This window comes from Lissotriton helveticus, chromosome 2_1, assembly GCF_964261635.1.
Source record: "Lissotriton helveticus chromosome 2_1, aLisHel1.1, whole genome shotgun sequence".
NCBI lineage: Eukaryota > Metazoa > Chordata > Amphibia > Caudata > Salamandridae > Lissotriton > Lissotriton helveticus.
The window spans coordinates 690,414,006-690,439,695 of record NC_136059.1 but is presented as its reverse complement, the minus strand read 5'-3'; the positions used below and the strand labels follow the sequence as shown (position 1 = coordinate 690,439,695).

Genomic DNA, 25,690 nt, shown 5'->3' with positions numbered 1-25,690 from the left:
CAAGAGCCACACACGTCACCCCATCCTAGATTTCCCCGGGTGTCTAGTTTTCAAAAATATACAGGTTTACTAGGTTCCCTAGATGCCGGCTGAGCTAAAACCCAAAATCCACAACTAGGCACATTGCAAAAAAAGGGTCAGATTTCACTGGACAAATGTGGTGTGTCCATCTTGCATTTTGGGCCGTTTCCTGTTTTGCGCGAACTAGGCCTACACACACACGTGAGGTACCATTTTTATTGGCAGACTTGGGAAAATGCTGAGCGGGTGGAAGATAGTTGCTTCCTACAGATTCCAGAATTTCCATCACAAAAATGTGAGGACATTTGTTTTTTTTTTACAATGTTTGAGGTTGGCAAGGGATTATGGGTAACAGAACCTGGTGAGAGCCACACAAGTCACCCATCCTGGATTTCCCTGGGTGTCTAGCTTTCAAAAATGTACAGGTTGTTAGGTTTCCATTGGTGCCCACTTAGCTAGGGCCAAAAGTCCACAGCTAGTCACATTGCAAAAAAAGGGTCAGTTTTTAGTGGAAAAATGTGATGTGTCCATGTTACGTGTTGGACCATTTCATGTCGCAGACACTAGGCCTACCCAAACAAGTGAGGTAACATTTTTAGCGGGAGACTTGGCAGAAAACAGAATAGTAGAACAAGTGTTATTACCTTTTGTCTTCATATGCTTTTCTGCCTTCCAAATGTAAGAGAGTGTGTAAAAAAGAAGTCATTTTGAAAAATACCCTCTAATTCACATGCTAATATGGATACCAACAAATTCAGAGATGCACAAATAACCACTGCTTCTAAACTCTATATGTTGTTCCCATTTTAGATATACATAGATTTCCTTGATACCTATTTTTCACTCTTTATATTTTACCAAATGAATTACTGTATACACGATACACAATGAAAAACCATTGCAGGGTATATTTCAGTTATTGACTCTGGGTACCTCGGGTTCTCGGTGAACCAACAAGCCTCATATATATCTGCAACCAGAAGGGTTCCGCGGACGTAACGGTATATAGCTTTTAAAAATCTACTACAGTTAGAAGAAGTTACAGGTGAAAATGTAGGCACAAATGGCTGTTCTTTTTTTCAACTACTTTTCAATATTCTTTTAATTCAACTGTTACTTTCTATAGTGGAACCTTGAAGGATCTATACAAATGACCCATTGCTGAATTCAGAATTGTGTCTACTTTTCAGAAATGTATCACTATCCGGGATCCATTATTGGTTTCACACCCATTTCTACCACTAACTGGCAGGAGGTTGAAAGCACAAAAAGCAAAAATAGGTTATGTCCCAGTAAAATGCCAATACTGTGTAGAAAGTGTTGGTTTTCTGACATAAGTCTGCCTGTTCCTGAAAGCTGGTAAGAAGGTGACTTTAGCACCACAAACCCTTCACTGATACAGTTTGCAGGGAAAATACCAGATGCTTTCTTCTGCTGCACTTTTTTCCAATGTTTCCCCTAAACCACAAAATGTTGCTGCATTTAGCTTAATTTCTCAAGCCCTTCCAGGGTAATCCGTAAATCCGGTGTACCTTTAGGATGCTGGACGAAAAGGACACAAATTTGGCATGGATACAATATGTGGGCAAAAAGTTATGGTACAAACTACCCCAAATAGTCACCAAAAGGGCGTGGCACGGGGGGAGGCCTAGCAGCAAAAGAGTTAACACCAATGTGTACAGCTGTGCTTGTCTAGTAGTTTTCCTACTATAGGTGATGTAATTTGTTTCTCTATGTTTTGTTTTCTATATATATAGTAACATTAAAGATATCCACGCGCTTCTTGAAGTGACAGTCTATGATGAAGACCGAGACAGAACTGCTGACTTTCTGGGCAAAGTTGCCATACCCTTGCTGTCTGTAAGTGGCATTCACCTGACACAATGCTTTGCCCTTCCCTTCCCGCCAACTGACCCCCTCCCCTCGCACTCAAAAAAAAGAAATCTCAGCTCTGTGGCTGTCATTGCGCCAGCGAGGTTTGTAATAATAACGCAAACATCTTTTAGCATACTGCGGTCCGCGGCCATGCTGCCTCCCAAGATAGTTAATTTTTCCTGACAGACTTGGCTCTGGTAATGAACAGGTACTTGTCAGAATTGCCACAGTTGTTTTGGGCTCTCTGTCAGTTTCAGCAGCTGGGGGTCAAAGGTCGCGGAGGGAGTGTATTCAGTGGAGACCACAAGACAGACGGCTGTCATGTCTTTTTTCCCGCAGATTCAAAATGGTGAACAGAAAGCCTACGTCTTGAAAAACAAGCAGCTGACAGGGCCGACAAAGGGGGTCATCCATCTTGAAATAGATGTGATTTTCAATGCTGTAAGTCCCAACTTTAGCTTCCTTCTTTGTACTGCTAAAGAGTCCAGTTTCTCGAGAGCCTTTGTTCCCGGTTTGTAGAGAATTTCTGGCAGTCCCTCGTTTTGTCTAAATCTTGATGTGAGCTGAATAATTCTCTTCTGCCCGCGGCTTAACGCACACAATCGCTTGCTTAGTTACTGCTTTGATAGTTGCAATCCTCTCAATTATATTTCGACAATCGAAGTGGCAATGATATGGTGTATTTTTTTTCTTACAAATGCAGAAAGAAATTATTTTTAAAAAATGGATTTGACTAAATTCGTAACGTTTTACAACACATTTATAACAATATTTCAAACTTGGTGTACATTTCCAAGTATATCATATAGTAATATTCAAAATCCGTTTTGAATTTGAGTAAACTGCAATATGCATTTTTGTGCTGATTTGTGTTTGTGATATAAAGTAATACTTGATATAAAAAAATCGAATTAATTGGTCTTGTCTGCTATTACAACCTATGACCTAGACTCTAATTTTGATTTGCAGGTGAAAGCCAGCCTAGCAACATTAGTACCAAAGGAACAGAAATATATTGAAGATGAACCCAGACTCTCCAAGCAGGTAAACAAGGAGACTAAAGTTATTAGATTTTGCAAAGGCCTTGCTTAAATACGAAAATGTAATTGCCTTATTTTATTTTTGAGTCCTTCTGGGCAGGGGGATCTGTCAGTACTGGCGGCAACCGGTGTAGCAAAGGGGGGTGGTGTGAAAGAAGGGTTCCCCAAACAGCTCTTTCAATGCATCTCAATTCTGTCCTGCATTGTATCTATTTTCCCAGCTCGGGCTTCCCTTGAACGCTAATTGTTGGGTTTCTTTTGCTATGGGGACAGATGCTCACCGTGGACCTTCGAAATCCCTTCACTTTGAATTTCAAATTTAATTATGAATTCTTTACTCGATGTGGATGCAATCACACATGTATTCCTATATAAAATATTGCAGTGCCCACCCAACTGCATTGATTGTTGTGTGTATTGTATTGTATTGACTGCAATAAAGATAGTACTGCATGATGTGTTCTATTCAAATATGAGAGATATACAGCAAATTCGTAAGTAAAGCATATGAATAATAAATACAATGTCAAAAGCTTTGGCATACAAGTGAAAGAGGCTCTTCGGGCTCTGGCTAGTTTAGGCATTCAGTAACTCATCGCACATTCACTCTGTCACTCGCCCTTGCACCACTACATCAACACACCCATCTACTGACTGATACAATAGAAGTAAACATTGGCAATGCCAAAGTCTGTCTTATAAATTAAATTGCCTCTTCAATCACTGGAAAGTTTAGACAGTCACTAGCATCATACATGCCCTCAGTAATTTATCCTTGCACTCATACAGCCATTCATCCATCCCCTGACTCATTCTTGCACTCACATTCTTACCCATTCACTGTAAAACCTTCTCACAGAAACAAGTATATGTAAAATACAAGAAAATGCCTCTACCTAAACATGGTAGGCGTAATAAACAGTGAAGTTAAGGATATCAGCATGCATCCATCTTTTTTGAAAATATTCTCTAGTGACTTTAAAACTAGTACCACTGTTAAAATTAACAGTACACGTGCAATCAGTGAGGATCTCATAAGTTATACATATCCTGAAAATGCATAGTGTACCTGCTTAAAACAAAGCTTCCAGACATGGGCGTGGGGGTATAATCGGCTAGAGCAGGTAAAAATAAAACCAGATCAACTTATCAAATCAACATGAACAGATGAATAAACCATAGCCAATTGCACTAGTGGTGTCATATCGAACTCCAAAGGTGTCACTGTAAGACTTGTCAATAATCCTATGTTAAATTGTAACCAAGATTCACAGAGCATTATCAATCCCGACACAAAATTAACCACATCAGTGAACATCAGGGGGTGGGTTCCACAGACAACGCCTGAAGCTCCACATTAAGGAAGTTCATCAACATCTTTAGTGTTCAGTAGGAGCAACATCATTGTGTAATTTGAGAAGTCATCAGTGATGTCATAAATGATGTCATAGAACATGTCATGAGTGAAGGTTAGAAATGAGAGAGAGAAAGAGGATAGGACAGGCACATAAGGTTTCGTTTTTGAAACAAAATCAGATCATTATATCACATCTAAGTATAACATTATTTTAAACTTTGCTTTTTTTCAGTAAATGTCAACTTTTTTTCTTGTAAGTTAATAAAAAATATTACCATACGTTAAGTCAACCCCCTGCCAAAGGCTATATCGTGTTGGGGGTTGGCCACAGGGCCTTCATTGAATCCCCCCATAGGCAGCCAACCCCACACTGCACATAGGCCGTGCACAGCAGGGGTTTCGCCACAGGACTTAATTTAAATTAAATGTAATTAATTGTTAAGTAAATTTCATTTATTATTAAGTAATTAAATGAAAAAATGAATACATTATAATAAAATATAAATTAATTAGAAAAAGATTAAAATTATTACATTTGAGTAATTTGTAAGTAATTGTAATTCATACAACGTTACCTAATGTAAATACCTATTAAATACATAGAATAAAATATGAGTTACTTATTTTAATGCATTTAAAAAAAGAGTAGACTTCTTTTAGGTTTTAGGGCTGGGTCATGGCTGGGAAATTAATACGGGTAGTGTATAGGGTCAGTAAATGGGTTTTTAGGGCTCAGGGTGGGTAGCTTTTAGGGGTAGTAATATGTATATTAAGGGTGCAGAGATGGGTATGTTATAAAAATAAAGGTAACTGTAATTAAACTATGTGTTAATTACAATTATATAATATAGATTATATTTTTTAGATTATAATATAATTTAAAATGTATTGCAAATGATATAAAATTAATATATATATATATATATACATACAATGTTTAAATATTTAAATATATGTAAATATGTGTATAAATATGCATGCATGTGTGTTTAAGTATGCATACACACCTATTTATATAGATATGTATTCACATATATGTATAGCAAAGAAAAAAATACCTAATATATTACATCAGTCCTGCATGTTCTATGTTCCCTAACTATAACTTGCATTTTCACCATGCACTGTTTGTATCCTCACATATTACATTACTGATTACATGGTCAGGGACTGCATTGATAACATCCTTCGTGACATCTGAAATTATATCATTGATAACAACTCTGCATTGTGAGAGTGCGAGTTATAGTTACTTTGGAGCATGACTTATAGTTACTTGAGAAAAATTATAACTATGAATTTATTTTCAACGGACATTTCCACCTAAATAATATATCATTTTTTAAAATCTTAATTTCAAAGTTTTTTTTTTCAAATGTAAAATAAGATCTTACCATACCTAACTTTTACATCACTTTAAACGTTTTACCTTTGTTTTTTAAGTGGAAAAAACGTTATATATATATTTATTTCTATATATATTCCAAACTCACCACTCGTACAAAACTCACAGTGGGTGCTTCTTTGACATGAGGGTAGGACTCATGGACCAAATGATGCTTCAAAGAAATTACAGAGCCCTCACGGGATAAAGCAATGGTCCTTTTAATCCCAGCAGACGCATTTCGGCTATTATGCTACATCCATGCTGTTCAAATAAAACACTGCTGGCACACAACATCAATGATTTGAAAAGGGTAAAGTCTCACTCTTATTGGAGGATTTCAGGTTGTAAATAGTGACAAAGGACAGTCCCATATCATTGTGAATATCACCAAGTTTGGCCACCAAGATAACATACTGCTTGTACTCTGTATCCCACATATCAGCCCCTGTATGCTTCTTTGATCTTCTCCATAACAGGTTAAATGTCTTCTTATGCTGTCTCCCCTCAATAGGCAATGGGGCACACAGGATCTAGCGGCGTCATAAGTGGCTAAACCAGCTCAGCCCTGCCACATCGTTTTGCATGCAAATTATCAGTCGCTTTCCGCACATAAAAGAAATCATGCAACGGGTGCTAGTTAGAATAACTTGACATCTCTGAGTTAAATAACTCATGGCCTCAGGGCCCAGGAATCACTCCAGTGCAGCAGTTCTGGTACATTAGTAATTAAATTGCTGCTCCAATCCCACCACTGGTACCGAACTCACAGAGGGTGCTGAAGCGACGTATATACATATATACATTCACTTGAAAAAAACAAAGATTAACTTAATGTTATAGTTAGGTGAATATGTCAGTGACAACATTAACATTTTGAACTAAATAAAATACAGAAAATCAACAGTTATAGATAGCAGACCTATCTATAACTTACGCCCAGCCATGCAATGCTTATGACCTCACATACTGAATCACTTATGACATGTTCTATGACATAATTTATGACATCACTAATGACATCTCAAATGACTTCATTGATGACATCCCTGATGACATCATCCAAGTGAGCTAGTTTTTTTTTGTTATAGTTTACATACTGGCAGGTAACTACCTTATTACTTTTCTCCCTAATTTTGCACAGCCTGTTTCCAGAAATTCGGTGTGTGTGTTTACAAAACAAAAGTGTTCATAATGCATCTTAGGTGCGAAGAGGTATTGAACACATTATACATGTTTGTATTGAAGACTAATTGTGTGGGCAGGTTGTAGTGGTGGACTTGTGTTCAGCATGTTCCTCATGAGTTTTTTGGCTCTGCAGAAAATGTATTCAATAGGGCAAATATTGTACGTAAAACATATTAAGTATTGTAAGCAGCCTTGAGTTATTAGAGAGAATCGTCTCAGCATGACAATTTCTGCATAACAAAGAAGACTGTCGGACCCAGGTACTAACAGATGTACACATTCTTGTTTTGCTTCAGAAGATGGGTTATCTCTAATGTTTTCACCACAGTATGAAAGCTGCAAGTTATATGATCTATAGCACCTTCAGACCTACGTAATACCATACATATAGAGCAATGTGAACAAAAGAAGCTTGGATGATGTAATCAGTGATGTCATCAATTATGTCCTTTGAGATGTCATCAGTAATGTCTTAAATTATGTCATAGAACATGTCACAATTGAAATAATATGTGGGGTCATAAGCAGTGCAGGGTGGGGGCACACGTTATAGTTAACTCTGCTAACTATAACTGGTGAATTGCTACATTTTTTTTAGTTCAAAATGTTAATGTTGTCACTGACATATTAATCTAACTATAACTTTACTTTAACCTTTGTCTCTTTTCATGTGAATTTATAGTTTTTTTTTACTTAAAGTAATATTTCATTACCATACATAAAGCCAACCCCTGCCATGAAACCCCCGCCATACCATGCGCCAAACCTCCTCCAAAGGCAACCAATCCCACCTGTGCTTTCCCTTCAGCTGTGCACAGCAGGGGGTTAGCAACTGGGCCTAGCCACAGGGCAACACACCAGGAGGCAGCCAACCCCCCCTGCAGGCAGACAATTACATGCTGCTCATGATCTTTAATCCCAATTGGCGTGGGATTTGCCGCATGGCCTGGCTTGCAACCAAGCCCTCCATCCAACTCCCTGCAGGCAGCCACCCAAAGGCAGCCAACCCCACGTTGAGCAAGTCCTTTGCTCGTGCATGGCATGGGATTAGCCACATGGCCTGTGTTGCAGTTTGGCCCTGCTTCCAACTCCCTGTACGAAGCCAACCTCATGTTGTGCACAGCCTTTGGCCATGGGCAGCATGACTTGGCCTTCTGCCAGGCCCTGTGGGCAAACCCCAAGCAGGGTACCACTCCTACAACATGGACAGCCTTTGCTGTGTTCAGCATAGGGTTGGTCTTTGGGCCCCAGGGACACCATCCCTTGGGGCCAAATACGATGAAAAAGGGAAGGGGGCCTCTCGGCCGGTTTTTCCAATTCTTGTTAGACCCCAGGGATCCCATCCCCCAGGACATACCAATAAAAAATGAGGGGGGAATGTGGACCCCTCCCTGAGCCTTATTAGGACCTGGGGCCCCATCCTCAAGGACCTTAATTTCTTTAAAGGGGAGGGTGGCCACAAGCCCCCCCTCCCCGAGCCTCATTAACCCCATTCGGCCTTATGACCCCATTCTGCACAGCCTTATGCTTTTTAAAGGGGAGTGGGACCAAGTGGTTCCCTTTCCCGAGCCTTAAAAAGGCCCTGCAGGACCCCATTCCCCAGGGCCATGTGTTTTCAAAGCGGATGGGGGTCCCTCTCTGGCCCATGTTTGACCCCAGGGATCTCATTCTCCAGAGCCTATATTTAAAGTAGGCACCCACTAAACACATGTTGGGGGCTACAGTGGAGCCCCAGCAACCCCGCGGCTCCATCTGGCGTCCCGCATGCTGCTGGTGCCGATATTGCTCCCTCCTACAGGCCACGTGGGCTTTGGGAGATGGCCCACGTGCACTCCTTCCCAAATGGTAAGGCATTTGACCCTGGGGGAGGGAGTCGTCAGAGCCTTTTAAGGGATGGGAGGGCCGCTCACAATCGTCCCTTAGGACTAAAATATGGCCCCAGGTGATTAGGTCCTCTGGCTTATTTGGGCAATGTTAATGTGTAAGACTCAGAGAGGGGGCATGTGTCCACCTCCCCTACTAATAAATATTTTGGCCCTGGGAAATGTGGTCCCCTGGGCCAATATTGGCATGGCAAGGAGGGCTACTTGCACTCCCTTGCCTTTTTAAAAAGAGAGGAACCCCGGGGTCCCTGGGGCCAATAGTGGCTTGAGGAGCTGGGTGTGAGACCTCCTCCTCCATTGGGGTGGTTGGCTGCTTGCTGGGGGTTGGGCACAGGGCCTGACTATAGAGCATGTCCTGCAACCAACTCCCCCCCCCCCCCGCCGCGCAATGCCAAAGACCATGCACAGCACATTGGTAATAAAATATTACTGTGTTGAAAAAAATCCTAGAAATTGATAAACAATTTTTTATGCTGAAAAAATCCTAGAAATTCACTGAAAAAACAATGGTAATAGTGACTTTATAGTTAGGAATTGTAATTATATCTTAATTTAAATTTAAAAAAAATAAAAAATTCAATGAAGAAAACAAAGTATAAAGTGACCGTTATACTTGGGTGTGATAATAAGATCTGATTTTTTTTAAAACCTTACCAATTCACTGAAAAAAACAAAGGTTAAAGTGACGTCATAGTTAGGTTTGATAATACATTCTAATTTTCACCTAGCAAGAAGGTGTTGATTTGAATTTTTAAAAGCCATGTTAGGACCGTGTTCTGCCAGGCACTGTGCCAGTTACACATGGCATTTTACTTTTGTATTCTGTGCAGTGTGTGTTACAGTGCATTTTCCATTCTTGGAGAAAGCATAAGCACAGCTCAACATGTTCCATTAAATGCAGTCACAGTGTTTTTGTACAGCTGATGTTATCAAGCCTTGCTATGGCATTATACGTTCCAAGCTTCTTTTCGACATGGAAGCAATAGGAATGAAATTTGAACTTGGTGATCCTGGGGCTGTATCCACGTCAATGTGCAGGCTTAATATGGGTCCACATACCTGTTTTTACTGAAATTGCACCATCTGCTGCATATACTAGAAAGCTACTAGCTGTACTGAGCTTCTACCCAAACATATACATTTCTGGGTTAATATATGCAATAAAAGTAGCACCGCTTGGACAAAGCCAGCTCAGGGACCTCTTTGCATGGTGCATGAGCACTACACGTGTTCATGATATAGCCTCTCATCATTCTGTACAAAGGGATGCAGCTTCTACAGGCATTTAGGCCATCATAATTTAAACATGAGAACAGTAGTGTTAAGTGTAGTATTTTATGGGAGGAATTGGTACTGGAGGCATCCATTTATACAGTGATCTCTGTTACCACAATCATGATACCTGAGCTTTCGGAAAGCAAAGCTCTTTCCCAATGTTAATGTAGGAGAACTGGCTCATGGAGGCCTTCCTTGCTCTTCACTGAGACATCACTCAGTGGTAAGCTCCGAACCTGCAGTCTACATGTACTGAATAATGAACTGAAATTATTTAATTTAATGTAATATCAATTGTTCTCCCTAATCAGGAGTCGATGCAGACCTAGGGGGTGCCGAAACCCTGTAGATGTTGACAAAGCATATTAAATAGCTTAGCATGGCCCAGGTGGGTCTTACCGTAGGGCTGTCATCACTGAAATACACTTCTAGGGACTGACATCAAAACTTGGCTGTTGTAAATTATTTAATTGACCATCGATTTTTAATTGCTAATTTATGATTTTTCTTACATTTATTCATTCACTCCATTTTTGCACCTGTGCTTTTTGAAAAAACAGAAGTGAATCTGATCAATATGGAGAGCCTCAGCAGGAAAGAGCCCAGGTGGGTCTTACCGTAGGGCTGTCATCACTGGAATACACTTCTAGGGACTGACATCAAAACTTGGCTGTTGTAAATTATTTAATTGACCATCGATTTTTAATTGCTAATTTATGATTTTTCTTACATTTATTCATTCACTCCATTTTTGCACCTGTGCTTTTTGAAAAAACAGAAGTGAATCTGATCAATATGGAGAGCCTCAGCAGGACAGAGCTGAGGAACATGTGCAAAGAGAGAGGTTGAGTTAGTGAATGAGTCCAAGAAGGCAGACTGCTAGATTGCCCTGAGAGCTTGGGAGGAAGAATGCTCTAATACTCTCCACAGGGACAAGAGGATTAGTAAGAGATGGAGGAGGAAAATGAAAATGAAATTGAGGAGACTCTAGTGCAAGAGGAGTGTATATCCAGATCAGGGATCGTTGTGTCAGTCCACAGTTTGTCCTAGTTGGAGATGGTATATAAACAGGGACTTGAGGTTGAGACTGGCCAAATTTGCCTTGGAAGATAGAAAGATGGCTGCCGAGGAGAAAGAAGCATCAGAGATGGCACTGGAGAAGAAGGTGAAAAAGAAATTAAGCTTGGCCCTGGAGGAAAAGAAGGCTCTGCTGGCCCAAGAGAAAAGCCAGTGAGAGGTGGACCTGAGAGTCACCAGGGTTTCGGAGTCCAGTTGATATGGTGGCACTGACAGTGAAGTACCTATGAGAGGTAAAAGAGCCCATATCCCCAAATATCTTGTACCTAGTTATGTGGTGGGGGTGACCTAGATACGTTGTTTGCAGCATATGAGATGGCCCTGCATATGGATTGAGTCCCAGAGAGGGATCAAGTGACCAATCTGTGGAAGCATATGCTGTTTGTGGGCAGCGGTAACTTAGTGGCCCTAGACATAGCAGACCAGATGATGTATGCCCGCATAAAGGAAGCCCTTATCACCAAGGCTGGTCTGACCCCTGAGAAGTATCACTTGAAGATCAGGAATAACCAGAAGCAGTCACACAAACCATGAATTGATTTTGTAGATTCTTTCAGTTAGGCAATGGATGGTGGGCTGAAAGGCAGCAAAGAAAATGATTAGTATAGGCTGTTCAATTGTTCAATTTGGTTAAGAAGGAGCACGTGCTAAGTAATTATGTTTACATAGTTGCACCAGCACCCAATAGGCACCAAGCTGACTATGCCCAGAGAGCTTGGAAAGGAAGCTGACCTCTGGCTCAGCACCCAAGTGTCCATCACAGTACCCCGGAGTGACCACATGAAGGGTTGTCATGTTCCCCTCTGCAGAGAGAGGGTGATGGCGAGGATAATACAGAGAAGTCCTCAACAGGCCCCCAAAATGGAGGCACCTTCATAGCACAATGGGGTGGGTTCTGTTGGGCATAGGGTGCCCTTTCACCCCGCCCTCCACCCAGGAGGTATGACTGTCCCCAATCAGGGTACAAGTAGGAGGTCTCTGCCTGTCTCAGGAAACCACTCACCAGTGGGCGTTCCACTGGAGTGGCCAACGAAACCTTAGTGGCAGGTTATCCTGAGGAGGGTAGTGCATGATCTAATATCCCTTAGTTGGGAGGTGGATCCATATGGTAGGCTGGTGATCCCAGAGCGGTAGTCGTCCCTTTAATCCTGTGCCAGCCAGACAGTGGTGGTAGCAAGGCTAATTTCCCCAGAACAGTATCTGCCAAGATAGGTTTGTAGGGGAACGCAGGCACTGGGCAGTACTTTTTCTGCCCTATGGCCCTGAGTGGCCATCTATTGGGTGCCACCCCTTCGATGTTGGAAGGAAGAGTGCAAGGAGGGTGTCTAGGACTCCTTGCCATCCCCATAGCTGGAATTGATTCCTACCCAAGGCCCCATATTGGAGCCTCCACCTGACAGTGAATGGCCAGTGGCAAAGTTCCTGGCACTAACAGCTGTCAGTGGCCTCTGATGGTTGTTAGCCTTTTGGGCAGAGCTTGCCCTAAGGTGGGAGCAGTAGTCTGACCTAGGGGGTAGAATTGGACGCATAACTACTGGGATGCATTTGTGAGCAAGCTCGGTTTACTTTGTTCCCGGGTGGGGTCTGCAGGTTAGGAGAAGGATTCCTCATAGACCAGGTTAGTGGCTGGGACACATGTTGACAGTGTGTACACATAGGTTCAGAAGGGAACAGAGCAGATATGTTCTATTGCCGAGGCAGCCAAATGTTCTAAAACCTTAGTTGGTATGTCCATCAAGGGATTGATTAGTTTACCCTGTCTCTTGCCTGTAGGTGCCCTGTGTAGCAAATCCTGATTTTCTGCATCAACTCGCAGTATTGTGTACCTTTTATTCAACTCTATATTTTTGTTGGTTTTAGAACTCTATGCACTTTAGCCCTCCTGACTCGTGGCAAAGTGTTTGTGCTCCCCCTTGAAATATGATGATTTGAAATTCTCCTAATTGATATTTAGCTTACCTGTACCTCACTAGTATGTGGTACAAAGTGTACCCAGGGCCTGTAAGTTTAAATTCACTGGTGGACTGCAGCACCTATTGTGTTGTCCACTCCAATGGCAATGAAAGCATGGCTTCAGCCTACCCCGTGTGGCCTGACTGTAGCACTGTAAAAACTGCAATTCGGCCTGTCAAAATAAACCCTTTTGACAGGTCAAAACCTCCCTTTTGAATATTAATGTCACCCCTATGTAGGCCTTAGAGTCCACAAGGTAGTGTACATGGTATTTTAAAGTAGGACATGTACAAATCTTATGTTGACATGTCCTTACCTTAAATAGCACCCAAGAGATATTTTTCACTATGGCAGGCCTAGATTAAAATCATAATACTATATCTTGGAAATGGGACTAACTAGAACAATAATTAAACAACGATTTGTCATATTTATTAAAATCCAATTCAGTGGTGAAGTTGGATTTAAAATGAGTTTTTTAAAGTTACCTTTCCCTACCTAAAGTTCCTAGAAGCAATTTGCATCTGCTCACAAACTTCTCCCAGCCACAGATTAACATTTGAATAAATGTTAAAAAGTTGTGAAATGCTTCCCAGGAGCAAACATTAGGCTGACGGAATGAAGAGAGATGACTCCCCTGAACCTTGCGGCATATGCAGGGTGGGGGCTGTGAGCATCCTTTTTAACATTACAGTGGCAAATCTTGCTTGAGTGAAAAAGCATCTCTGACACGATGGTAGACTTGTATCTGCATATCATCCCCTGGTCCATAAGTTTTTTCTTTCCTCCTTTGCCAAAACTATTCTTCCTTTTTCCTCGAATACCCTTCCAGCCCAACATACTTTATCGCCTGCTCCATAGGAAGTCACTGCTCTTATTTACCACCTGACCTGCTCACAGTAAGTGATAAATGGGAGGGTGAACCTCCTTGTTATAGAGTGAGGAATCATATACAGTAATTAGCACCAAAATTGAAATGCAGAAACTTAAAAAAAACTAAGCAGATGTTGTGGACAAACATTTGTGAGTTTAATCCCTTCGCTGCTTCTGTCGGCCAACGGCCGCCGCGAGCACTACCTCCGTAGTGCTGCGCACGTCTGTTGGCCGATGCGGCCCCGCCCACTCAAAAAAACCGCAGCACTGTGGCGGAATTAGCGCCGTGATTAAGCGGATATGGCTTTAGGAGTCACGGGTCAGCAACCCAGGGGAGAGGAGAGTGGATGGGCCCAACTCCTCGGGTAAATCATATAGAGATATCATGTGCTCAGTTCTGCTACAATGTTGCAGGTGATTTCTTGTTTATGAATAATCGCGATCCTATGACAGCAATAAGAGATAAGTGGGTGGTGGATTCACCCATACAACTTATGAACAACATGTGGAAGCGAGCCTGTGACCAGCTCAAGGAAGTGGCTTGTATTGTAAGGTTTAAGCTGTTGCAATTTTATTATTTGCACCCCTACTATCTCATGCCACAATGGCTTCACAGAATTAGCCCCTCGCGATCTGGGGCATGCACCAGACGTGGGACGTTCCTCAACATGACGTGCGAGTGTCACAGTTACAAGCGTTCTGGGAGACGGTGAAATGGTACTTCAGGGAGCTGCACAATTGCATTTGGACCTTTCGGTTGAGCACCGCCTATTGCGAATTCTCTCGCCCTCCAAGAGGGGGAAAAAAAATGAGGCATAGAATTGCCCTCCTGGGGTTGGTGCTCGCTAAGAGACCCTTGGCCATACACTGGGCACAACCCAAGCCGTGAGATATATGAAAATGGCTCGGTACTTGAGGGAATGGGGGTGGCGGAGGAGCAGAGGTTGAGAATAGTTTACATTGATGAACACGCAGAGGGAGACTTTGATTTTAAATCTGCTTTTTCCCCTAAGCAGACCAGAATGGGTGCCCTAGTGTACCGCCCACCGGGACCCTGCATGAATTTTTCTAACACGCTACTTGAGAACCTTGCCCCTTATGTTAACAAAGACAGGGACTTCTTACTAGTAGGGGATTTTAATATATACAGTGAACAGAAAGATTGCAAGGAGGCACAATCTGTATTAAATGACCTATCCCTACTGGGGTTAACACAACGAAATTTGGGGCCAACACACCGGACAGGGCACACCCTAGATCTGATACTAGCTAATTTCCCTACAGTTACTTGTCTACCCCCCACCCAAGTCAGCTGGACTGATCATTTTATTATTGAATTTTATACCCCTCATCCCAAACCTGCTCTTCATGGGACGTTTTCCCTCCCAAGTGAACGACGTCAATGGCATAAAGTCAACGAAAGCGCATTTAAAGACACATTCATGGCACCCTCCATTACCATCTCGGAGAACATTGAAAGCGCCCTGAAGAAGTTTGAAATAGCAACTAAGACTGCCATAGACACCTTAGCCCCCTTAAAACAATTTAGACCCCGGCCAGCCAAAAAGCAGGAAATATGGTTTTCTGATGACCTCAGGACATTAAAACAAGCAGCTAGGAAGCTAGAAAAGAAATGGAGAACTTCCCACCTGGCGACAGACAAGAGCCTCGATTGGGACTCATTGTCCACCTATCACAAAGCCATCCGTACTGCGCGAAAAACCTACATAGCATCTCAAATCACAGCTGCAGGTAGTTCCCCTAGAGTTCTATATCAAGTACTACAATCCTTTGTCAAACCTGTGGCATGTGAAAGTTCTGAGCTGGCATCACAACAGCTCTGCGACGAAATATCTCTATTTTTTTCAAATAAAATAGATACCATCTATGAGAAAATAGTCAATTCCAACAATACAATGACTATCGACGCAGCTCTTGCTTACCACGCCACAGAACACAATCAAAACACACATACCCTAGATATTTTCCCCCCTATTACGCCAAAGGAGTTGTCAGTACTCACTACGCAGATCAAAAGCGGGAGCCCAGATGATATTATTCCAGCCAGACTAATGCCCACCTTCCTGGAAACACTATGCCCTACGATTGAGAAACTTGTCAATCTGTCACTTAGTACAGGCTCCGTCCCCAGAGAATGGAAGCAGGCACTGGTAAGGCCCATTAGGAAAAACACTGCCACACCATGGACCGAACTAGCCAATCTCAGGCCCATCTCCCTGCTACCATTTTTGGGAAAACTGACTGAAAAATATGTCAACCGACATTTATCCGGCTATATCGAAATAGCTGGCAGCCTGGACTATTCTCAATCAGGGTTCAGGCCAAAACACAGTACAGAGTCCACCCTCCTGTCTGTCACTGACGATTTGCACATGTTCCAGGACAAAGGCTACTCTGTATTCCTAGTGCTACTGGATTTGTCGGCAGCGTTCGACACCGTGTCACATAACATCCTTATTGACCGGTTGTCGAACGTAGGAATCAAGAACAAAGCCCTTGCCTGGCTAAGGAGTTTCCTATTCGATCGCACCCAGACTGTCACCATGGGTGCATATCAATCAGCGGAGGTAGAGATTTCAAAAGGGGTGCCACAGGGCTCATGCTTGAGCCCAACACTCTTTAACATCTACGTGGCACCCCTGGCAAGAGTGATGCGCAAATTCGGTTTCATCCCCGTGTCATACGCAGATGACACGCAGCTCCTCTTCCCGTTTAAAACCCTCACCGCTGAACTAAGGAACTCCTTCTCTGCAGGCATGAAAGCTGTAGCACAATGGATGTCCACCAACTACCTACAGTGCAACGTCAGCAAGACTGAAGTTATGCTGTTTGGAGATGCTAAAATACTGTGGACCCCGGATTGGTGGCCACCTGATCTTGGTACGGTCCCAGAACCCAAACAGGTCGTCAAAAACTTGGGGATTCGCCTTGATCAGGAATTATCTCTCATACAACACATTAACTATGTTACAGGCTCATGCTTTCATACCATTAGCCTGCTGCGCAAAGTTTTTCCCCTGTTGCCTGACTCATTCAGGAAAACTCTAGTACTAGCCCTTATTTTGAGTCGAATCGACTACTGCAATGGCTTGTTTCTTTCCGCTAATGAGGGAGTGTTGGCCAGACTCCAGGTAATTCGAAATACAGCGGCTCGCCTAGTCCTCAATGCCCCCCAAGAACAACATCTAAGCCCCTCCTAGACAAACTGCACTGGCTCTCGATTCGACAAAGGATTAAATTTAAAGTATGCTGCCTGATTCACAAGAGCATAATTGGACAGGGCCCCACTTACCTGGAAAACAAATTTTCTCCTTACATCCCCCCCAGATCGCTCAGATCTAGTAATAGCCATCTACTGGTAGTGCCTCGTGCCAAGAAGGCTAGGCACGGAGGCAAAGCTCTATCAGTAGTGGGACCCACATTGTGGAACAGACTTCCTCTAACTCTTAGACTATGTTCTGAACATCTGAAATTCAGGAAACAACTTAAAACTCTGCTGTTTAAAAATGAGATCTAGTTCTAGCCTTACTCATTCCTCTGTGTATGTCAGCCGGCCCAAAAGCGCGGAGATACTCCAGCTGGAGTCTATTCTAGCGCTATAAAAACTCATAAATAAATAAATAGCTTTGTGCATGCCCCCTTTCAGAGCTTTATAAATACAAGATATCAGACACTTTCTGGACCCAGAGTCCAGCAACAATATCAGTGTCTGTGATTCCACTGGTTCCTCTGGGAATTATGTCCAGATCTCACGGTCTATGTGGGACAACTTGGCCTATTGTAAATACTGAGCGTATGTTACCTGAAACAGACCCTGCCTTCATTTTCATTTCATTCACTTTATTTCGGCCAAAGACTGTGAGAAAGTGCCATCTTTCTTGCCTTGGTATGCCCCCACTTTTTTCTGAACTGCTGATGTGCTATGACTGAGTGTGCCCTGGGTTCCTGCCAACCAGTTACCCAGGGTCTTTGTTCATTCCCTTGAACTGTGTTGAAACTAAAACGCAATTGGCATCTCTGGTCACCTATCAGCCCCTAGTAAATGGTACCCTAGGTCCCCAGGGCATGGTGACCAGAGAAGACCCCTGAGGACTGCAGCACTTATTGTGCCACCCTCAGGGGCCCTGTACCCTGACACCCACATACTGCCTTTGCAGGCTGAGTGTCGAAGTACAGAACTAAACAAAGAGGCGACATGGCACACATCCCTGTGTGCCATACACACAAAACCAACTGCCCTGGCATACTTCAGTCACCCCTCTAGCTGGGTGCCCTATGCCAGAGGTGTGGGCACAGGTGCATGAGCCCTGTGCCCCAACAGTACCCAGGGCCATTCCTGGGCACTGTAAGTGCAGTGATGCCATTGAGAGTATATGGTGCTGGGTGGTTGTCATTACGAACTCCAAAGCACCATGATGGCTACATTGAAGACTGACAAGTTTGGTACCAAACTTCTCAGCACATTAAACCTGCAGTGATGCCAGTGTGGGATTTAATGTAAAATGCACCAGAGGGCATCTTAGAGATGCCCCCTGAAAACCTAAACCACAATCCACGTCTGGGCTGAGAGGCTGCAGAGGCTGCCACACAGCAGACATGTTGCTGGACCCCTGTGTGGAGAGCCCCCCCGCTATCCTGGGCCTGCAACAATGCACATCCTGGACGAGGTGCTAGGTCTCCTCCCCCAGGATGGGCAGGGGGAAGCTTCAAAGGCATGCCGCCTCTGTGAGCTCCTCCACACCATTTGCTGTACCCAGCAACTGGCCCCCACCAGTTCTGACCCCCACTCTGGCGGGATGACTGGCGGGAAAAATGACATCAGGAAGGGGGGTGTGCCAGCCTATGCCAACCCCACCCCTCAGGTGGGGGAGACGAGGTGAAGCACGACCCCGGGCTCAAGCCATCTTGAAAATGGGGAGCCCTGCCCATCCACAGCTAGGCTCCTGCCCCCCTCCCACAGGAGAGGAGCAGGCTAGGTGGTGTACCCACCCCAGGACAGGGACCTATTGGTCCCTGCCCTTGCCCTACCTGTAACGCCCCTAAATTCGGTATTTAGGGGCTCCCTGAACCTTCCTTCCTCAGATCCAGATTACGAAACAAGAAAGAAGATCAAGGAACACGAAGACCTGCCGTGCAGCTGCTACAAAGAGGAAGACACAAACTGATTTGGCCCCAGCCCTACCGGCCTGTCGACCCTCGAACCTGCTCCTGTTAAACCCCGGCATCTCCAGTGGTCAGCAACCTCAAAAACCCCGGAGAACCTGACTGCCTTGTGACTCTGACTACCTGGGTCTCCCCCGAGCAGTGGTACTGCTCAAAGCAAGTAACAAGCCCCGGCATAAGACTGGAACCGCAAACCCTGCACCCTCTGCACCCGCCAAGCCTGGCCTGTGCCGGACTGAATCAAGACCCCGAGGACGTCCCCCCGGCGATTCTGACCTGGAATCCAGTGCCCAAGGACCCTCCGCGACGACCCCGACGACGCCTTCAGCCTCAGGACAAAGGACCCCTCCGACCGTGACCAGCAGGGGGTAAGATGTCCGGACCTCAAAAGACACCCCTGCACCCGGCGCCCCACGGCCCCCTATGCCCAACTCCTGGGTCCCTACCTATCCTCTAATATCCCAACTTACCCCTCGAAGTGTTGGTCGCTCCAGAAGATCCACCGTCCCCAAGCCTGCAACCTTTCTTCCCTTTTCAAGATCCTCATTGAATAACATTGAGCGCCCGACGGCTCAAAAGCACCCTGCACCCAGCTGCCCGAGTGCCCCTGGGAGTGCAACCTTTGTCCTATCCCACTTCCCTATTTGCCCTGAGCAAGTGACCAGGAGCCCAGCTCCCACAGCCTCGTGGCCTGCTAGCCAGCAGCCACCAACCGAAGGCCCCCTGCCTCTCATTGGATAACATTGGGCCTAACTACCTCTGCACCCGTCCGCCCCTGTGCCGCTGAGGGTGTACCAACTGTACTTACCTGACCCTGGGGGACCCCTGAGTCTAAGCCCAGAACCACAACTTCATTAGTCGAGTACTCACCAGGAAACCGGTAACTCACTTACCTGCCATTGAATACCATTGACTAGTGTGACTCGAAAAATCTTCTGTCTACTTTTGAAAACGTAAAATATTCATATAAAATCACCCGAATTCCGAATTCTGAAACACTCACCTGTGATCAGGAGAGGAGCCAGTACTGTACCCTGTAGCCCAGTACTGAATCGCAAAAGTAATCCCTAGCGGGTTTACTAGTAACTTGTATTTTCTCCATAGGAATCAATTGTCTGCTTTTCTATGAAATTTCTTCTGTCTACTTTTGAAAACTAGAAATATTCTTTAAAAATCATATGAAATACTGAAACGTAATTACTTACCTGTTTTAAGTTCAGACCCCAATGCTGGCCACAGGAGCCCAGTACTGGATTACAAAAGTAACGAGATTGTACTTTACCTGCAACCTGAACTTTCTTCCATTGGATAACATTGCCATGTTTCTGTCGAAAAGTGTGAACTTTTAAAATAGCTTTTTATTCCTGAAAAATCACTACAATACCTAAAACGTTTTTTGCTAAACTGTTTTCAGCTTAGACCCCAGGACTGAACCTAGGAGCCAGTCCTGGAATTCCCAAAGTAATCTACAAAGTAATCAACTGTGGTTATATAAGGAAATCCATTGAGCTCAATGCTAAATTGTGTGTAGAATTGTGTTGCCTACTGCAACCCCTGTACCTATTGTATTTACAAAGTTAATTGCCTTTCTGCAAAGTACTTATCTGAGACCTCTCATATGGAGAACAGTACATTTTGATACCTGTTGGTTCTAGAAATAAAACAACTATATCTCTTGATATAAAAACAATTGGCCTGGAGTTCTGTCTTTGAGTGTGTGAAACCTTTTGCTGACTGAGTGTGTGCAACAAATGCTTTACACTGGTCTCTGGTACTGCCTTACTGCTCGACCAAGCTACCACTTTAGAGAGTAAGGTCACACCTGGCTTTAACCTCTGTTATACCTCTGGGGTTTGTGGACTCTATACACACTGTACCTTATTCTGGTCCAGTGTATATAGAGCCACATTCTCACATTGGTGGATCAGTGGTGGGATACAAACTTGCATTTGTTGCACTACTTGGTTACCATCTAATCATACAACATAACTCTTGAATTGCCTTTAGAATTCTGAAATTGGGTTTTCCAAAATACTAAAAGTCTTGTCATGGCCTTGCTTAAGTCCCTTTAAAATTTTACAAAAATAAAAGTCACTATAGTCAGGGTAGAGGGTTAGAACTATCAGGTTAGAATGTCTTAACAACCCCCAACTATTAGTGAACATAATATTGCACAGGACCTGGTGGAGGAGCTCGACCTCACACATTACTTACACTTAAATTTCAGAGAAGTAAGGTCTTTATGCAATCTGAAAAATATACCAGTGGGCCTGCATCCAACCAAATTAGGACTCCAGGAGCTCCTGGCTAAGTATGCTAAAGGCCACCCCTTTGAACAGGGTGATGACCAGTCAGAGGAAGAAGAGGTGCTAGAGGAGGAGGATACTTTCCCACCCCCATTCATCTCTAGGAAGAGGAGAGGTCCTGTACCCTTAACTCCAAGAATCACCCTCTGGGACCCTAGGACCTACACAGGTGGGCCAGGGCCCAGAGAAAATATTGGGGCTAGTCCCAGTGACGAGGACAGCTTGTTAGTTAAGTTGGCCAAGAGATTAGATCTAGAGTCCAGGCTCCTGGCTATAGAAAAAGAAAGGAGATGGGCTTAGCCCCTATCTCTGGTGGCAGCAATACCAATAACAAGGATAGGGAGGAATCTTATGATCCTAAAATCTACAAAGGGATTGTCCCTAAATTTGAGGAAGATGATGATATCACCAAGTGGTTCACAGCCTTTGAGAGGGCTTGTGATATGAGAAGAGTGAAGACACCTCTATGGGGGGCACTCCTGTGGGAACTGTTCTCTGGTAACTGCAGAGACAGGCTTCTGACACTCTCTGGGTCAGATGCAGGGTCTTATGACCTCATGAAGTAAACTCTGATTGAGGGATTTGGACTCACTACTGAGGAGTACAGAATTAGGTTCAGGGGGGCTCACAAATCTTGGATAGATTTTGTAGACTACTCAGTAAAGACACTGGATGGTTGGTTAACTGGACACAATGTGCATGATTTTACTGGACTTTATAATTTGTTTATGAAGGAACACATATTGAGTAATTGCACAAATGAAAAGTTACATCAGCATTTAGTAGATCTAGGTCTAATTTCTCCCCAAGAATTGGGAAAGAAGGCAGACCATTGGGTCAAGACTAGGGTGACAAGGACAGCCACTGGGGGTGACCAAAAGAAGGTGGTTACCAAACCTCCTCAGGGGAAAGGTGGTGAGAATCACCATGATAAAAAGTCTGAGTCTTCCAAAGGGCCCCAAACACCTGTCCAGGTGGGTGGGTCCCAAACTACTACCTATGTGCCTCAGCCCTATAGGGGGAAGAACTTTGACCCTAACAAGGCCTATTGTAACAACTGTAAAAAGTTGGGACATTTAACTGTAGACAAAAACTGCCCCTACAATAAAACCCCTATGGCACCCAATACAGCTACTCCAGGGACAGTAAATCTACAGATGGGATCAGAGGAGTGCCCAGAGCAAATCTGGGAATACACTCAAGCTAGTCTAGTCTCCTTGGGGGAAATGGAGGTTGCCAATGTAGCTGGTTAGCCACTCAACTGTAACAAGTATCTGCAATACCCCTCCATTAATGGAACTAGAGTAGAAGCCCTGAGGGATACAGGTGCCAGCACACTACGGTAAAGGAAAGGCTGGTTTCCCCAGAGCAATACTTAGTTGGGGAAACTTACCCAGTCACCAATGCTGACAGCATTACCACCCAGTGCCCTCTGTCTATGGTGACATTAGGTTGGAGGGAGGTTACTGGCCTGAAACTAGTAGTGGTCTCTCCACAATTGCCAGCTGACTGTCTGCTTGGAAATGACCTGGAAACCTCCTCAGCCTGGGCTGAGGTTGAGCAAGTAACCCATGCTGCCATGCTGGGTATCCCTAGACTGGTGTGTGTGCAAACCAGAGCACAGAGCAAAAAGAAGGGTGAACAAGCAGGTTTGGAGCCTGAAAGTATGGCCCAACCAACCAAGAGAAAAATCAAGAAGACTGGGGAACCAGCTGCTACATAGCAAGTCTCTCAGGACCCTTCTCCTCAGGGAGAGGACTTGGAACCTCTAGAGGGAACTGAGCCCATGGAGCTTGAACCTTACCGGGTTGGCCTCCTGGGCCCAGGGGGACCCACTAGGGAAGAGCTGTGTCAGGGTCAGCGAGACTGCCCCACTCTTGAAAGCCTGAGGCAGCAAGCTGTTTCAGAAGCACAAGGAGATGTCAGTGCTACCCACAGAGCTTATTGGGAAGAGGGATTACTGTATGCTGAGGCAAGAGACCCCAAACCTGGAGCCACCAGGAGGGTGGTAGTGCCACAGAAGTACGGGAGTTCCTCCTAACTTTAGCTCATGACATCCCCCTAGCTGGACATCTGGGGCAGACCTAAACCTGGGAAAGGCTAGTTAGCCACTTCTATTGGCCCCAGATGAACCTAAAAGTGAAGGAGTTTGTGAGCTCCCATGTTACCTGTCAGGCCAGTGGCAAGACAGGTGGCAAACCAAAGGCCCCCCTGATACCAGTGGTGGGGGTACCCTTTGAAAGGGTAGGTGTGGACATTGTCGGTCCACTGGAGCCTCCCGCAGCCTCAGGGAACAAATTCATTCTAGTAGTAGTGGATCATGCTACTAGGTACCCTGAAGCAATTCCACTTAGGGTTACTACAGCCCCTGCAGTAGCCAAGGCCCTCCTCGGTGTCTTCACCAGGGTAGGGTTTCCTAAGGAGGTGGTTTCAGACAGAGGTACCAACTTCATGTCTGCTTACCTGAAACACATGTGGAAGGAGTGTGGTGTGCAGTACAAATTTACTACCCCATACCACCCACAAACCAATGGTCTTGTTGAACGGTTCAACAAGACATTGAAAGGTATGATCATGGGACTCCCTGAAAAACTCAAAAGGAGATGGGATGTCCTGTTGCCATGCCTGCTTTTCGCTTATAGGGAAGTGCCACAGAAGGGAGTGGGGTTTTCAGCCTTTGAACTTCTGTTTGGTCATCCTGTAAGGGGACCACTTTCTCTGGTGAAAGAGGGTTGGGAGAGGCCTCTCCAAGAACCCAAGCAAGACATTGTGGACTATGTGCTTGGCCTAAGGTCCAAAATGGCTGAGTACATGGACAAGGCATCCAAGAATCTTGAGGCCAGCCAGGAGCTGCAGAAGCACTGGTTTGACCAAAAAGCTGCCATGGTTGAATTTCAACCTGGACAACAGGTGTGGGTTTTGGAGCCAGTTGCACCAAGGGCCCTCCAAGACAGATGGAGGGGCCGTTACCCTATCCTGGAGAAAAAGAGTGAGGCCACTTACTTAGTGGACTTAGGCACCAGCAGGACACCCAAAAGGGTTATCCATGTGAACCGCCTTAAACTCTACAATGACAGGGCTGACCTCACCATGCTGATGGTGACTGATGAGGAAAAGGAAGCAGAGAGTGAACCTCTTGCTGACCTCCTCTCTTCCAGCCCAAAAGATGGGTCAGTGGATGGAGTGGTCTTTTCAGACACCCTCTCTCCCCAACAGCAGACTGACTGCAAGCAAGTCTGGCAACAGTTTGCTAGCATCTTTTCCTTGACCCCTGGTCTGACCAGCTGGTGTACCCATGATGTGGACACTGGTGACAGTAACCCTGTCAAAAACAAAATCTATCGACAATCAGACCAAGTCAAGGAAAGCATCTAAGCCGAAGTCAGCAAGATGCTGGAGCTAGGGTTGATTGCACCCTGTGAGAGCCCCTGGGCTAGCCCAGTAGTTCTGGTCCCCAAACCTCACCAACAGGGTGGAAAGAGAGAGATGAGGTTCTGTGTGGACTAGAGAGGGCTCAACTCTGTCACCAAGACAGATGCTCACCCCATTCCAAGAGCAGATGAGTTGATAGACAAGCTAGGGGCAGCCAAATTCCTCAGTACCTTTCACTTAACTGCAGGGTACTGGCAGATTGGCATGACCCCAGGAGCCAAAGAAAAGACAGCATTCTCCACCACTGATGGGCACTATCAGTTCACTGTAATGCCTTTTGGGTTAAAGAATGCTTCTGCCACCTTCCAGAGGTTGGTGAACCAAGTCCTGACTGGATTGGAGTCCTTTAGTGCAGCTTATCTTGATGATATTGCTGTCTTTAGCTCCACCTGGCAGGATCACCTGATCCACCTTGGGAAGGTTCTACAAGCCCTGCAATCTGCAGGACTGGCTATCAATGCATCCAAATGCCAGATTGGGCTGGGCACTGTGGTGTACGTGGGCCACCTTGTTGGTGGAGCCAAGGTCCAACCCTTACAGGCCAAGATCCAGAGAATCCTGGACTGGGCAGCTCCAAACACCCAGACCCAAGTCAGGGCATTCCTTGGCTTGACAGGATACTACAGGACGTTTGTGAAAGGATATGGGTCCATTGTGACTCCCCTCACAGAACTCACATCCAATAAAATGCCCAAGAAAGTAAACTGGACGGTTAGCTGCCAAAAGGCTTTTGACATGAACTTGAATACCCCTGTACACTCTAGAACATATATACAGTCAATAGGTCTCGATTTTGGAGAGGACAAAGCCTATCAGTTATACAATAGTAATTGAAATCTTAA

The 25,690-nt window shown here is 44.6% G+C and overlaps 1 protein-coding gene across 3 annotated transcripts in view; it reads left to right on the top strand.

Moving 5' to 3' along the window:
* The window catches only part of MCTP1 (multiple C2 and transmembrane domain containing 1), a 2,466,151-nt gene that overhangs the window by 1,870,372 nt on the left and 570,089 nt on the right, over window positions 1-25,690 (top strand). For all 3 annotated transcript variants that reach the window (XM_078675397.1, XM_078675396.1, XM_078675394.1), the window contains 3 exons: window positions 1,779-1,881; window positions 2,236-2,337; window positions 2,866-2,940. In XM_078675397.1, coding sequence (XP_078531523.1) covers window positions 1,779-1,881; window positions 2,236-2,337; window positions 2,866-2,940 — 280 coding nt within the window. The remainder of the gene's footprint in view (window positions 1-1,778; window positions 1,882-2,235; window positions 2,338-2,865; window positions 2,941-25,690) is intronic.